Source organism: Durio zibethinus, chromosome 2 (assembly GCF_047325235.1).
Source record: "Durio zibethinus cultivar Kanyao isolate XHJ-2024 chromosome 2, ASM4732523v1, whole genome shotgun sequence".
NCBI lineage: Eukaryota > Viridiplantae > Streptophyta > Magnoliopsida > Malvales > Malvaceae > Durio > Durio zibethinus.
In genome coordinates this window covers 34070952-34086805 of record NC_143163.1, presented here as the reverse complement: position 1 = coordinate 34086805, position 15854 = coordinate 34070952, and the positions used below count along the sequence as shown (strand labels likewise).

At 30.0% G+C, this 15854-nt stretch overlaps 1 protein-coding gene across 1 annotated transcript; it reads left to right on the top strand.

Moving 5' to 3' along the window:
* The first annotated feature begins 11320 nt into the window (after positions 1 to 11320).
* LOC111317460 (very-long-chain 3-oxoacyl-CoA reductase-like protein At1g24470) lies at positions 11321 to 13554 on the top strand. Its single transcript, XM_022919882.2, has 3 exons — positions 11321 to 11981; positions 12548 to 12617; positions 13219 to 13554. Exons 1-3 carry the CDS (start codon positions 11374 to 11376, stop codon positions 13462 to 13464), a joined length of 924 nt encoding a protein of 307 aa, XP_022775617.2. The 5' UTR covers positions 11321 to 11373; the 3' UTR covers positions 13465 to 13554.
* Positions 13555 to 15854: the final 2300 nt, after the last annotated feature.

The following is a 15854-nucleotide window of genomic DNA, read 5'->3' as shown; positions in this document are numbered from 1 at the left end:
GGCTGGAATTTGGCTCGGTTCGAGACAGAAACAATAGCTCAGGGAAAGCGACTTGGTGGCTCTGCTCGACTTAAGGGATCGACTAATGCGTCGATCAAAAGTGGGTTGCGCTACAGGTCGGGTCACCCAATGGTAAAACACGTGGATTTGGGCTGAATTAAAATGCCAAAATGACGTCATTTTGGAACTATTATAAAAGACAGCTTACAACATTTTTCCTCATATTTCACCTTCTCTTTCTCTCTCTTCCCCTTTCTTTTCTCTCATTCTCTCTTTAGAACCGAATGAACTCTAGCTGAATTTTCCCTGGATTTTGAAAAACATTGTTGGAATCTAGGTTGGTTCGTTGAAAGTTTGCCAAAAAATTCTACCAGTGCCGGAATCTTTAACCGAATTCTGGGAAGCTTGTCAAAAAATTCAATCGGTGCCAGAAAACTCATTGAAAAATTCAACCAACGTCGAAAAATTCATCGAAAACTAAAAATTTTCCAAAAATTTGAGAATTTTCTAGATTCTTTAAAAAATCTCAATTTTTCTAAACCCAAAACTCTTCATATTTTTTTACTGCTTTCTGTGTTTCTAATTTCTATGTGTTTTTTCTGTGTATGTGAAAGTATCCATTTATAGGGTTCTGATCCAAAGAACCTTATACTCGAACATAATTTCACTCCTTTTTAATTTCAATTTCAGTCTTTGAATCTAATTTAAACACCTCAAACGTAGTCCTGCACAAACTCAACCTGTCAGAGTTTTTTTTTCCTATTTTTTTTCATTTGTCATTTATTTAATCAACAGACCAAGTTAAGTAGAACCACAGATAGATAAGGCTGTCTACAGCTGTCCTCTTTGAGAATTGTCTATGCAATAAGAATTGTGCAAAAACGTAAATAACCCAAACAAGTTGACATATTTTTTTATTTTTTATTTTTTTTTGAAAAGGTAAACAAAGCTCCTCTAAACAGGAGCTCAACGACTTTGAAAAAAATAAAATGCTCCTCTAAATAGAGGCACCACAACTTTGAAAAATAAAAATGCTCATCTAAACAGAGGCATCACAACTTTAGAAAATAAATTACTCTTCTAAACAGAGGCACCACAACTTTTGAAAAATAAATTGCTCCTCTAAACAGAGGCAACCACAACTTTGACAAAATAAAAAGCTTATTAACGATCATGTCTAAATGAGTCGTAAATTAGATCTAATGAAATTTATAATGGGAACTCAAAGATTCACAATTTGAGTTTGAAAATCAAAGGTTCAGATTCGCAAGAACCTTTCAACTTTGTAAGAATTCACTTAAATTTTATTCTCAAAATTTCAGTTTCATAAGGATTCAAATTTGCAAGATCTCAAGATTCGTATTTGTAAATTGCAAAATTCGTATCCAACATTTGAAGATTCTCATTTGAATTTTGGAGGTTCACATCCAAAAGTTCAAAGCTTCTTATTCGAGTCAAAAGGCTCACATTTGACAAATTTTAGGGTTTCACACATCAAAGATTCTCATTTGAGTTCGAAGATTCACATTCGACAAATTTTAGGTTTCACACCTTAAAGATTTTCATTTGAGAACTCAAAAATTCAAAAGGCTTTCAATTTCTTTTTCAAATGACTCAAAATTGTACATACAATGAATGTCATAATCAATAATGCAAATGTTTTCTCAATGATGCAAATGTAACAATATAGATTCTTACAATGCCATATTCTTAACCATGATTCAAATGTTTACTGCATAACGCAAATGCATATCTAAACTAAAGTTTTAAACATTCTCCAAAAAATAATGCCAACGTAATGCATGTAATGCAGATATCAATGTCATGAAATTCTAATCAAAATATGGTAATATGGTCCTTAAGACTCCACCATCTCATGATTTTTCCTTGTTTAGCTTCTCAACATTTTGGAAGAAGCTTTATCAACTGATCATCATTATTTTCATCACTTGATTATCATTCATAGGCTTCTCAGTACCAACAATTCCAGAACAAGTTTCGTCCATTGCCCCTTATCATTTAATCATAACTCACAGGCTCCTCAATACTAGCAATTTCAACATAAATTTCATCCATTGACCCATACTATTTTCACCATAATTCACAAGCTTCTCAGTACTAGCCATTTTAGAATAAATTATATCATCTGATTCACATTATGTTTATCACTTGATCACTACTGATAGGCTTCTCAGTACTAGCCATTCTAAAATAAATTTTGTCCATTGATTCTTATCATTTGATCATCTTTCATAAATTATGTTGACCAATCCATCACCATATTCATTACTTAGTCACATCATGTGTCTTTTCGAATCACTTTTTCAAGTTTTTCTTTACTTTCTATCATCTTGAATTTTTTTTCAAAAGAATGCAAAAATCTTTTAAGCATATATTCATTCATTCATGATCAATTCAAATCATGATAAATACAATGCAATCATACATTTTTTCAATTTACTCTAGGGATGTAACAATAAGAGAGCACAAGGTGAATTGCGAGAAAGGTAATTAACGAAGAATGAGTCTGGTACAAAAATAATTGGACAAATGAACAAATTCAAAGCATGACTTTGGGAATGGTATTGAACAAATAGAGTAACAATATCCAAATAATGAATATTCAAACAATTCTTAACATTAATCCAGAATTCTTTTTTAAAAACTCATTCCATTGACTTTTGATATCATCTTTGAGCTCATTGAACTTTGTCCAAGCTTTGAGAGATCTTTAGATGTCTTTGACCTTCCTTCATGTGTCTAACTCTTAACTCAAAATTTTTTTACCCAAATTACCCTTTCGGATTTTCAATTTGAGTTTTCCTTTTCTCTCATTTTCATATTTTTTTCATTTTTTTATTTTTCTCTTTCTTTCATTTTTTCCTCATTTTTTCATTTTTTTTTCATTTTTTTTTCATTTTTTTCATTTTTTTTTCATCTTTTTCCATCCATTAGTGGTATCTTTCACACTTCAATCTCTAAAGCAATGTAGCATGATTCTATTGTTCCTCACGAGCATGCCTTAGTCCAATATATGATCATTTAATTCGAGCATTCACACTTGATCCAAATGGACTTTTAAAGGTTATAATGTAGGCAATGGTGAGAGGTCATGAAAGAAATGGATAAAATAGGCTCAAAAATGTTTTTAAAGAGTTCAAAACCAAATGATCATTTCTCATCATTCGAAACAACTTGGCATTTTGCCCCATTCAATATCATTTTCCTACTTTTTTTTCTTTTTTTATTCATCTCATTCCTCACAAAAAGATTCTCATTACTTTGCCCTAACTTGTTTGTGGCATTTTTTTTCTCTCTTTCTTTCATTTTGCTTTTCTTTCTCTCTTTAAGACCTTTTACGATCTTTTACCTCTTTTTTTCTTTTTTTTTTTAAAAAAAATCCTCCAGTGTAGAGAGTGATCCTTGGTCAGGATTTTTTAGAAAAAAAAATCATAATAAGCTTAAAGGGATAGCAATGAATGATTTTTTGAATGGTAAAAGAAAGATGGTCAATCTTCATCTCAAATGTGAATGCTTTTCTTAAACTTTATCTATTGAATAAAAATAACCTCATGAATCTTTACATATTTTTAAGACATATCTATTCCATATCTGCTAGTAGCTAGCTTCTTTTGCTCAAATAGTCTTCTTAGATCAATGTGAATGAGTTCTTAAAATTAAAATTTGAAATTATTATTATCATTATCTAAATATTCATCATCTAAAATTGAAGAATGGGAATGAAAAGTTATGAAAAGTGACAAACCATGGAACAATGGTTGAATGAAAGAAAAAATGTAATGAAATGCATTATCTTTACCTTTTATTAAAATTATAACAAATGAGATCCTATTGCATAAAAAAATCTTAAAATTACTGTAAAAAAAATCATAAAACAACAAGAAACTTCCAACCAACATTATCTTTATTCTCTAAAATTATGCCCTTGTGTAATTAGGTGAATGATCTTTCTTAACATCTTATTCCTTAATTCATTGCAATTCTTCAAGCCTTTTTGGATCAATGTGTTCTTGATTCTCACTCAGAGCATTGACATTGTAATTAGGCAATGGATTACCACTAACATTAGGTGTTGTTGCTCCTCGTTGATCAAAACTTATCATTCCATCCTTGATTAATCATTGCACCTTATGCTTTATAGCAGTACAATTTTCAGTGAAATGACAGTAATTCCATAGTGTTAGTCACAGTAGGTTGTAGAATCATACCACTTGAGATAAGGTGGCTTGAGTGGTTTCATATGATTGGGGGTAATCAAGTGATTATTGTAGAGTTCTCAGTATAACTTCGTATAAGTCATAAGGATTGAGTCAAATACAAGTTTTTCTCGAGTAATTCGTTGCTTTCTTGAACCACTTACTGGGCCAGTAGGATAAATTTAGGGTCTTACAGGCTGTTAAATATTAAGGCTGTATGTAAGAGCTTGGGGCTAAAAATAGGCTGGTATATTGATGCATAAGATGGCAATGAGGCTGGTTGATTTGGATATGATGAGGTATTATTTACAGTAGGATAGTATGAAGAGTAACATTATGGATAGGATTGAGCTATCTGTCAAAGCTTATGCTTGAGCTTCGATCTCTTTCTTCTCTGGCACCTTCTTAGTTTTTTCTCCTTTTAACTTGCCATTTTTCATGGTATTTTCAATGATTTTGTTTAAGATCACCATGTCGGTGAAATTCTTTATTGTAATCCCTAGCATTTTTTCATAGTAAGTAGATTTTAAAGTGCTAACAAATAATACGGTGGTTTCTTTTTCAGTCAAAGAAGGTTGTACTTGAAAAGCTACATCTCTCTACCTCTAAGCATATTCCTTAAAGATTCAATTATCTTTTTTTTCATGTTTTGTAAAGACAGACGATTAAGGACTAAGTTTATAATATGTCGGTACTGATTAATGAAGTCATGGGTCATATCACTCAAAGAATGAATGCGGGTCTTTTTTAACTAGACATACTACCTAGCAACAGAGCCTATGAGGTTATCCTAGAACACATGTATTAATAGTTTTTCATTATTAGCATGGGCTACCATTTTTCTATAGTACATGATAATGTGGGTCTTCGGACACTTTGTACCATCATACTTCTCAAATTTTGACACCTTGAACTTTAGAGGAATAACCACATCTGGGACTAAACAAAGCCCAGTAGCATCTATAGAACCATAAAAACTAACTCTTTCCACTGCTCGCATCCTCTCTTCTAACAAGTTCATCTTCTATTCAGCTTTTTTCGCTTTTAAAGTCATATTTTCCTTAGACCTCAATTTTTTTCTCTTCTGAATCATCCAAGTTATGGATTGGTAATGGTTCTATTACCTTCTCAGTAAAGATAAGATTTACATAACTTTGGTATTGTCTCGAATTTGAAGCTGATGGCATTCTATGATATATGTACCTTACAAGATAGGTGAACTGCTACTGTGATGGATTTTATGCAGGTTAGACTTGATGTAGCCCAAAATCAAGAGGGTACAATAGGTCATCCACCTCTTATAAAAGATGGTCTTGTTGGCTAGTACTTTCTTCTATACCCTTTCCCTTGTTTAATTTGTTCAAAGCCTCTAAAATCCTATTCAACTCCCCTTCTAGCTTATCTTAAGCTTTTTCTATCCTCTTAAAATGATTAAAATTTTTTTATTCCATTTGTCTGGCTTGAGCTCTTGTATTGTATTGGTGAGTTAGGTTCTTGCTCGGTGAAGCTATCTTTAAACCTTGAGTACCATAACTATGATAAGAAATGCTATGCTTTATGCATGATATGTTGATGCACAAATGGAATGTGGATTTTCATAGATGAAACTGATGCAGACGCATGACATGATAATGCAAATGCAGAAGGTTAAACAAATAAAATGGTTAGTTTCATGGATGAAATGAAAGTGAAACAGATGCATAATGTTACATATGACAATGATGCATGACACGATAATGCAAATGCATAAAGTCAAATAATTAAAATAGTTAGATAAGCACAAATTGTTCTTTCTTGTATCCTAACTTCGAGTTACATCTATCAACAGGTAAGAATGGCTCTATCTTGAGTCCTGGCTTCTTAAGTATATACTATATGCAGGGTTAGGTGACTTTGAACACTAAAGGTTCCCAAATTATTTCTTACATCATCTTCCATCACAGACTCATAAGATAATCAAATCCTCACCTATCACAGGCTACCAACGAAAAATATTCAATTTGAGTGGGAGTATTTCGCTAGCCATTATGAAGATTATTATCTCATGAGGGCATAAGTATTTTACTCCTTCTTAAAAGGGACGGAGCCCAGGTATAGAGCTCATGCAATGCAAATGTATGTGATAGTGTGTGTGAAGGAACATATAGGTTCATGCCTTAAAAAAAATACAAGACAAAAAATGAAAAATGTTAGTAAATAAATAATTACAATGTAAAACCATTAGACTAAAGGATAGGATAAATTTAAAAGTTTATGGCTTAACTATCTATAGCATCCCCAATGGAGTCGCTAAACTGTCATAATATATAGATCCGTAAATCTATAGCTAGACTTAACAAATGGAGTTGTCACCAATCTTTTTTATCTAGGTGAGATTGGCCATCTAAGGAATCTATCATCTTAAGAAGCTCCTAAGCTTGACTGAGGGTCCCTAAAAGAATAGGTTCAAGTCTATAAATTAGAATAGGGTTCGAGAGTTTGGTTACATGTGGGAAAGATTATAACACCCTCACATGCCCATCTAAAGGATGGTACTATATTATTTTAAATTTATCCTAGGGTATTAAGTCTAATGGTTTCAAATTTTTATGTTAAATATAAAAAATAATTTATAAGATTCTTCCATTAATCTGACAGAATTCTTAAAAATATTTTCTCACCTCAAGTGTATTCAAAGATCATATTTGTTTTCTTGAAAATGCTCCATCGTCAAAAAATAGTTTATTTATTATTATTATTTTTTGTCAAAAATATATCTAATTATTCCATCATTTGGGCCAAATTAGAAATATTTTCTCTTTTTGAATTTTAAAATTTTTCACCATTTGGGCTTATTTCGAAATTTTTTTTATTTTTTTATCTATAAATTTTTTACTATTTGGGTCAATTTAAAAATATATTTTTTAAAATTTTTAAAATTTTCACCATTTAAGCCTATTTAGAAATTCTTTTTTTTTTGGAAAGAAAATAATATGAAAATTATTTTTATTAAAATTTCAATTAAATTATTCCACCATTTGAGACAAATTTAAAGAAAATTTCTCACATAGAAATTTCTTAGAAATTTACTATTTGAAATTTCTAAGAATCTCATCCTTGGATAATTATCAAATATTTTCAACCAAATTTTATTTTTTATTTGAAAATAAATATTAATTATTGTTATTAAAACTTTATCTAAATTATTCCACAATTTATAACAAATTTAGACAAAATTTATCACCTAAGAATTTATAAAAATTTATCATTTAAAATTTTTATAAATTTCATCATTGTATAATTAATATTTAGTCCCAAAAAATATTTTATTTTTTATTTTTTTTCTAAATTTAATCGTGCAAAAAAAAAAACTAAAAAAATAAACACATAAAAAAATACCAAAAAAAAAAGAATCGGCTCGGCTTGTGGTTGGAATTCGACTTGGCTCGAAATAGAAACAACAGCTAGAAGAACATGGCTTGGTGGCTTAGCTCGGCTTGAGGGATCGACTGATGCATGGGTCAAAAGTGAGTTACGCTACGGGTTGGGTTCCCCAACGATAAAACACGAGGATCCTGAGCTGAATTAAAATGCCAAAACGATGTCATTTTGAAACTACTATAAAAGGTCGTTCCTAGCCTTTTTCCTCAGATTTCACTTTCCCCTTCTCTCTTCTCCCCCTTTTTTCTCTCCCCCTTTCTCTAGAACCGGATGAACTCCAGTTGAATCTTCGTCAAATTCTAAAAAATGTCGTAGGAATTTGGGTTGGTTCATCGAAAGTTTGCTGAAAAATTCTACCGGTGCCGAAATTTTTAACCAAATTCTGGGAAGCTTGTTGAAAAATTCAATCAACGCTGGAAAACTTGTTGAAAAATTCAATCTACATCGAAAAATTCACCGAAAACTAAAAAATTTTCAAAATTTTTCCAAAAATCTAAGAATTTTCCAGATTTTTAAAAAAATCTCCCATTTTCTAAACCCAAAAATCTTCGAATTTTTTTACTATTTTTTGTGCTTTTAATTTTTGTGTGTTTTTTCTGTGTATGTGGGAATATCTATTTATAGGGTTCTGATCCAAAGAACCCTATACTCTAACAGAATTCCACTCCCTTTTAATTTCAATTTCAGTCTTTGAATCCAATTTAAATACCTCATATACAGTCCTGCACAAACTCAACCTGCCAGAGTTTCTATTTCCCATTTTTTTTCATTTATCATTTATTTAATCAACAGACCAAGTTAAGTAGAACCCCGGACAGATTGGAGTATCTATACTATTTACTGTAAATTCATATCACAAAATTGTGAATATATGAATGTATGACTTTTTGTTGAAGGGTTCGGCTCTAATCCTTTACTTTTTTCAGTAATTATACCATCTAATACATCTAAAACAGTCCTTGGCTTGGCATATCAGATTATCAGTGGGTGAACCTGACATTTTCAAAATCTTGGCTACATGATTTGGATGGTGATGAAATGCAAGCAGAAGAAGAAAAAATGAAAGGAAAAAAAAGGAGGCTCAAATTTGTAAAAGGCAAGGAAAACTGAATGGATATGTCGTATGTCTTTAAAATTTGTCAAACACAGCTATCCCTATAGTCCACACCCCAAACCTTCCATTATAGTTCTATTAATTTCTTCTTTTTCTTTTGTTCAAATCCGTCGTGATGATGCTCTTTTTCCTTTGATCAGATGGTGAGAATGCCAACCACTTTTAGCAGCGTGTAGCTGGTCATCCATGCCTCTGTGCGTCAATTCTTTGCTTCAACTTTCTTGCTTCGTAATAAATTTGGGATGCATCTGACAATTTGGTTTATGCTTTTCATGTTCAAAAGTTGGGTTAAATCTTTCGATATTAATAAAAAAATAATGATAATAATAAACTTGGGCTATTGAAAGCAGTTTCCATTGATGAATCATGTGCACAAGACCAGTGATCCAATAGGCCTCCATGTGATCAGCGGTAATACTCAAGCCATGAGCCGACCTGGCCAGTTCTTTTCTCTGTTTTTGTTAAATCTACAGCTGTCTTCTCTTAAAGATGTCGAGTTGTTGGGAAAAGCTATACAGTTAAAAGATTTATACATTGAACTCATCTTGTTTTTTAATTTTAGATGTGTTTTTTTAACAACTTACAAGAGTCATATATATTTAGATAAAAAAGAAAGGTGAATGGACGATATATATTTATTTTCAAATTGAAAAAAAAAAAAAACAATTTCATTGAAAGCATATAGTTTCAAACATTTAACTGAAAATATATCAACCTAGAGAACTATATGGAAGCCTTGATTTGCATTATGTTGAATTTCGAAATGATAATTGAGTATTTTATTTTTACATTAAAGTTTAGGATGAGGAGAACTTTTCTCGGTTTAAAGTCCAAGTAAATCATAAGACTCAGAAATGATTTCTATTGAATTTATAGATCGTTAAAAAAAAAAATTACTATTAGCAAAAATCAAACATAAATCATACAAATAAAGTATTCGATTTTTACCGATTTAATCAACTCTCATTGACGATAATTAAACACTTTGAGTTGTGTTTGATACCTTTAAATTTGACATTCAAATTATCAGACTTGAATAGTTTGATTTAAATTGTTAATTTTCAAATTAAATTATTTTAAATTTATTAGATTAACCTTTTAATATCATTGAATTTGAATCATTTCGCTTTCATATTAATATTCATTGATCAAATTGAATGGGGTTGGATTAGGATTCTAACAATTAATGTAACGGTGTTTAAAGTTTGCGTCACTTTTCTTGAGAGGACATGACTCAAGGGAATGAGCAAATTAAGAATATTCGTTTAGCAACCGACTATATATTTGCAAATGTGTAGATGATATAATTTCTAAAAGAATTATATATATATTTGAAATTTTTAATCCATCATTAAACTCTTTCAAATCCGTAATTTTTAATTGTCAACTTCAATGATATATCCATTAATACAAGGGATAATCGATTTAAAAAAACTTCTACTTGTATTATATATGGAAGCATGAAGATTATCATTGATTGATCTAGCTTCCACTTTCATGAAATTTTCTTCTGATGGATATATGATTATTGTTTCTCTTTCTGTTTGGAAAGAAAGTACTAAAACCCTATAAACGGCATTAATTTCCCTTTTTTTTTTTTTTTTTGCCGTATTTCCCACATGATTTAAGTCTGCTTAAATTTGGCCAACCTTAAATGAATGCACATTTACTGACCGACATGTCTAGGTGAGCGATTGATGTCTTCTTCTTACCTATTCATTTCAAACTATGGAACTAAAGGAAAGAATTCAACCAGAAACTCAAGAAAAATTTGAATCTGAACTCATAGTTGGATTGATCAAAAAGTTAAAACTTTTAATTTGAAATTATACACAAATTTAATCCAAACTCAAAATAATTCAAATTTGAGATAGATTTAATCAAATTTTGAAATAATTTGAATTTCATGTTAAGAATGCAAAATTTAATTATTAATCTTATTTTAACTTGAATCAATTCAAACTTAAAAAATTGAAATTCGAAAATATTTAATTTTAAAATAATATAAACTCAAAATAATCTGATTCGAATGCATTCTTATATGTCTATTTGTCATCTTTACATGGAAAAAATAAATTTTTTTTCTTTTAAAGAAGGTTAAGATTTTTTTATATTTAAAATTATCAAAATTTGATCATTAAAATTAAAAATTTTATATTGTACCAACATACCATATAAATTTATATTTAGTTTTATTAAAGCATGCCATATATATTGAACCAACATACCATATAAGTGTTAGGAGTCACCATCATGAACACTGTCGATTTTATTTTAAAAATTCATTAGTAATAAATAGTACGTATTAATTTTAGTAACATGATCAATGTGATGCATTGGAAATGTAACCACTATCCTCCAAAAAAAAAAAATATTGTGACAACTACTATAAAATGAAAAGTCATAAAAGCCTCCCTGCATAAGTAGTTTTCAACCTGACAAATGACTCGCAATTGCATGAAACCACAAATTACTCTTCAGCTGTCATCTCACTCATCACCGCATTTATTCTCTACTCTTCGGTCAATTAACGAACTAGATTTTAACTAAATCAAGTTCAATCGTATCTTTAACTCAGTCAAGCTCTATCTTGCTAACAGCAATTGCATCAACCATCTGAAAATGCAACCCACCTGGTTGCTTCTTCTTTCATTTTTAGGTTTCCTCTCCGTCCTCAATCACACCATCTCCCTTCTCAAATGGGTGTTCACCACATTTTTCAGAGCCCCCATGAACCTCAACAAGTACGGCTCATGGGCGCTCGTCACTGGAGCCACTGATGGCATAGGGAAAGCCTTTGCATGCCAACTAGCCCGCCAAGGCCTTAACTTAATTCTAGTCAGTAGAAACTCAAACAAGCTGAAAACAGTTTCGACTGAAATCCAAGCAGAATGTCCCCATATCAAGATCAAGGTTGTGGGTCATGATTTCTCCAGCGATGTCTCAACCGGTGTCAGGTTGATAAAAGAGGCAGTGGAAGAGGTGGAAGTTGGTGTGTTGATCAACAATGTGGGGATAACGTACCCGGTAGCCATGTATTTCCATGAGGTGGATGAGCAAGTGTGGAAGGAAATTGTTAGGGTGAATTTGGAGGGGACGACTTGGGTTACCAGAGCTGTGCTACCTGGAATGCTAAACAGGAAGCGTGGTGCGATTGTCAATATTGGGTCTGGAGCTTCCATTGTTGTGCCTTCACATCCTCTCTACACGATCTATGCTGCTACAAAAGCGTAAGCTTATTATCAAATTTTCATATTCTTAGTTGGTTTTCATCTTTCTTCCTTTTTTCAATAAATCAAGAAAAAAAAACTGTATTATTTGGCAAATTGGCAATCCCTGTTTCATTGCTAAAAAAAATCAGTAAAGCTTCAAATTATTTGTTTTCCTGCAAATTAGGTGTTTAGAGCTTTTTAAGTGTAGATATTCATAGAATAAAATCATTTTAAGTGCAAAAAGATTGGTGAAGAATTTTTGGCCAATGCATCCAGGACCAGCATGGATGATATATATGAAGGGTTAAGCTAGTCAAAAAATCAAATTAAGTTAGTAAAAAAGAACTTCCCAATTTCGCTATAGTCATCTTATTCACATGTGGGACCAGTGATGGCTAGCCATTTTATACTTTAGTGAAGCCCAAACATGCATGTTGTCAAAAGCTTCCATTGTAAAACTTAGAGAAAATTGATTGTTTAATTCTGAAAATTTTGTACTGATATCTTCAATTTACTAATATATACATACATATATACATACATATATATATATATGTCTCCTTGTCATATTCTATGATATGCAGCTATATTGATCAATTATCGAGATCTCTTTATGTGGAATACAAGCTATATGGGATTGACGTTCAATGCCAGGTATGAGTATGTCACTCTTTTACAATCTAATTACTGGCTAAATTTTGCTAAATAACAGAGGTATATCTTTAATTAGAGGTACTGTTCATCGATCTTCTAGATTTAAACATGAATTTAAGGTTTGAATCCAATTCAACATGATTATATTATTATATTAATTAATAATATATTTGTATTACTATAAAATAACTTTATTATTTTAATGTTATTTCAAATGATGACCAATTTTAAATTAGCAGAAAGATCAAGTTTCGATAAAATTTTAAAAATTAAATCAAATTTAATTTGATTTGTGACTTATGAATTTTTTTAATAATGTGCATGTGTAACATTTTGTACATGAGCATCAAATCACATTGGATATTTTCATTGGTGATTAATAAAATTTTTAAAAATTTAAAATCTAACATCTTACCAAACTCAACTTAAAATAATTATTTTAAGAAATTCCGAAAGTTTTAACTTTTTAAACTCTTATCAATTAATTAATAATTAATTAATGAGATGACCATGCATCAAATACAAATTTCATCTTCATCTTCATCTTCCAGCAAACGTAAATAAATTCGTTTACCACATGGAGAGATGCTGTTTTGCGCAGGTGCCGCTATACGTGGCAACAAATTTAGCATCCAAAGTAGCATTAATTGAAAAATCATCCTTGTTCGTGCCATCGCCGGAACAATATGCGGAAGCGGGGATCCGCCAGATAGGGTACGAACCACGGTGCACGCCCTATTGGTCTCACTTCATTCAATGGTGTTTCGTGCGCTTGTTACCTGATGCACTTATTGATGCTTGGCGTCTCTCTATTGGCCTCCGTAGGAGGGCAGAGCTTGTAGCATAACTTTATTTATTTTGTGTAGTAGAATATTATTTAATTATGAGAGACAAAGGAGCTTAAACCTAATTCAATTAAAAGCTTGTTTTGATTAGTAAAACGAAGTTTTTTGGCCGTCAATGCAGTGCTAAACACGGTGTGATTTGGTTCAAAAGTTGCTTTTGACAACAGTTGAAGTTAACTGCAAAGCAAAAAATTTGAGGAGATGATTTTACGGTTTACAACCTATGATTTAAAGAAAATTATCAAATACTTTTTTTATTTTAAAATTATGATAAATCGATCCCTTAATTAATTTTTTATTTTTCTATTATTTTTAAATATATAGCATTCTCATCTTAGACATATAACCAACACATACAACCATACAATTGGTTGGTTAAATGTACATGTGGAGAGTAAATGCTTCTACTTTCTCCAACTCATAATTCATGTTCATATGCTCTTAGACATTGACCTTTAATAAACCGAATATTCACTACTCTATTTTCCTTGCTTCACTTTTTTTAAGCCTCTTGGGGTCCAACTCTATAGGACATTGGCGGACGGATTCACCCTTGTGGAAATGTGTTCTCCAAAAATTGAAAAATAATAAAATTTGAAGAAAAAAATTTTTTTTTTGAACATTCTAAAGATTGAGAAATAAAAAATTAAAAGAAAAATTTTTTTGAATTTTTTTTATTGTTATAACTTATAAATTTGTTAATAATTATATATATATATATATATATATATATTATAAGTAGATGTAAAAACAAAATTTGAATCCATTACTATTATAGAATATCTAATGCCTATGATGTCTGTAGACATCAATTTTGACTAACTAATTTTTTTATAGTTTAATATTAATATTAATATTAATATTAATCTTAAAAAAAAAGAAAAAAATGTAAAAAAAAAATCTTTGATTTCAATTCTAGCAGTTGAAATCAAGCTGTCAGAGTGACATTCTTTTCCTCAACACTGCCTAACTTGGCACCATGAAATCTGATGTACAAAAAAAGTTACCAGATAAACCTCCAAATTTTTCACGAAAAATATCCAAGTAGATTTGAGATTTGAAATCCTAAAAGCTCTATAAATAAAGCTAATTTCTGTGAAACAAAACAAGAAGAACAAGAGGGAACAATCAGGGGAACACACACAATAATAAAAAAAAAACCAACAGCAAACACAAAAAACAAATTTCCCAAGAATGAAATTCTCGATCTAGCTAGTTTGAGTTTTTTTTTTGAAAAATCTAGTTTTGAGAAGGTGTTTAGAAAACAAATAGGATTAATTTGGAAATTTTTGGGATTTTTTTTGAAAAAGTTTTAGGTCAACGGAATCTGAAAAATTTTAAAATTTTCAACGATCATTTGAATTTTTTGACGACGAAAATCTAGGTTCATCGTTGGAATCTGGAAACTTTTGAATTTTTCCATATCGGTTGAAGTTTTCAGTCATCGAGGCCGACGAATGGTACTGGGTTTTAGAGAGAGAAAGGGGAAAGAAGAAAATAAGAAAAAAAAACTGATTTTGGCCTATTTATAGGCACCCCAAAACGACGTCGTTTTGGGCGTCTAAACCAAACCTGACCTGTGTAAGATCCATGTGCCGACACGCATGTCAACTTGACCCTTTTTGCAGGTTTTTTCTTTTCTTTTTCTTTTTATTTTATGTTTTGATTTTGATTTATTTTATGTTATTTTTTTATATAATATTATTGTTATTATTATTATTGTTATTTTATATTATTACTAGTAATAATTTTTTTTAGAAACAAATAAATAAATAGAATAAAAATAAAACTGAAATAAAATAAAGACCTAAAAATATAGTATGCAAAAAAAATTAATACTAACTTTTTAAAGAAAATAAAATTTTATTACAAGCAAAAATATTGTTTAAATTTCATCAAAGAGGTGGGATAATTTAAAAAAATAATTTTTGCTAAAAAATAAATTATAAAAATGATAAATAAAATAAAAATAAATTGTTTAAATGAATATTCTAAATGTAATTTTTAAAGAAAGCTAAAAGAGTTTAGTTTTCTTTAATTATTGCAAGTAAAAATAATATTTTTAGATTTCACCAAAGAGTTGACATAATCCAAAATTATTTTTACTATAACAAGGTTGATTTAAAGAATGTAAAACAATAATAAAAATGAAAAAGAAAAAAAAATTGATTTTTTGATTTTTTTAAATAAAAAATTAAAAGAGTTTGATTTTTTTTTAATACGAGCAAGATATAAATATTTAGATTTTTTCGGTGAGTCAGGATACTTTAAATTTTATAATAAAAATAATTAATAAATAATAAAATGTTTTTGTAAATAATCATAATAAAAATTAATTAATAAATTCCTTCAATTATAAATAAAAATGATTTTATTTAGGATCTTGTCAAAA

Bases quoted from the DNA above. Each gene is read 5' to 3' on its own strand.
- LOC111317460 (XM_022919882.2), top strand. From the start codon at position 11,374: ATGCAACCCACCTGGTTGCTTCTTCTTTCATTTTTAGGTTTCCTCTCC. The intron at 11,982-12,547 runs GTAAGCTTATTA...TATGATATGCAG, and splicing joins ATCTATGCTGCTACAAAAGC to CTATATTGATCAATTATCGA. The intron at 12,618-13,218 runs GTATGAGTATGT...TGTTTTGCGCAG, and splicing joins GGATTGACGTTCAATGCCAG to GTGCCGCTATACGTGGCAAC.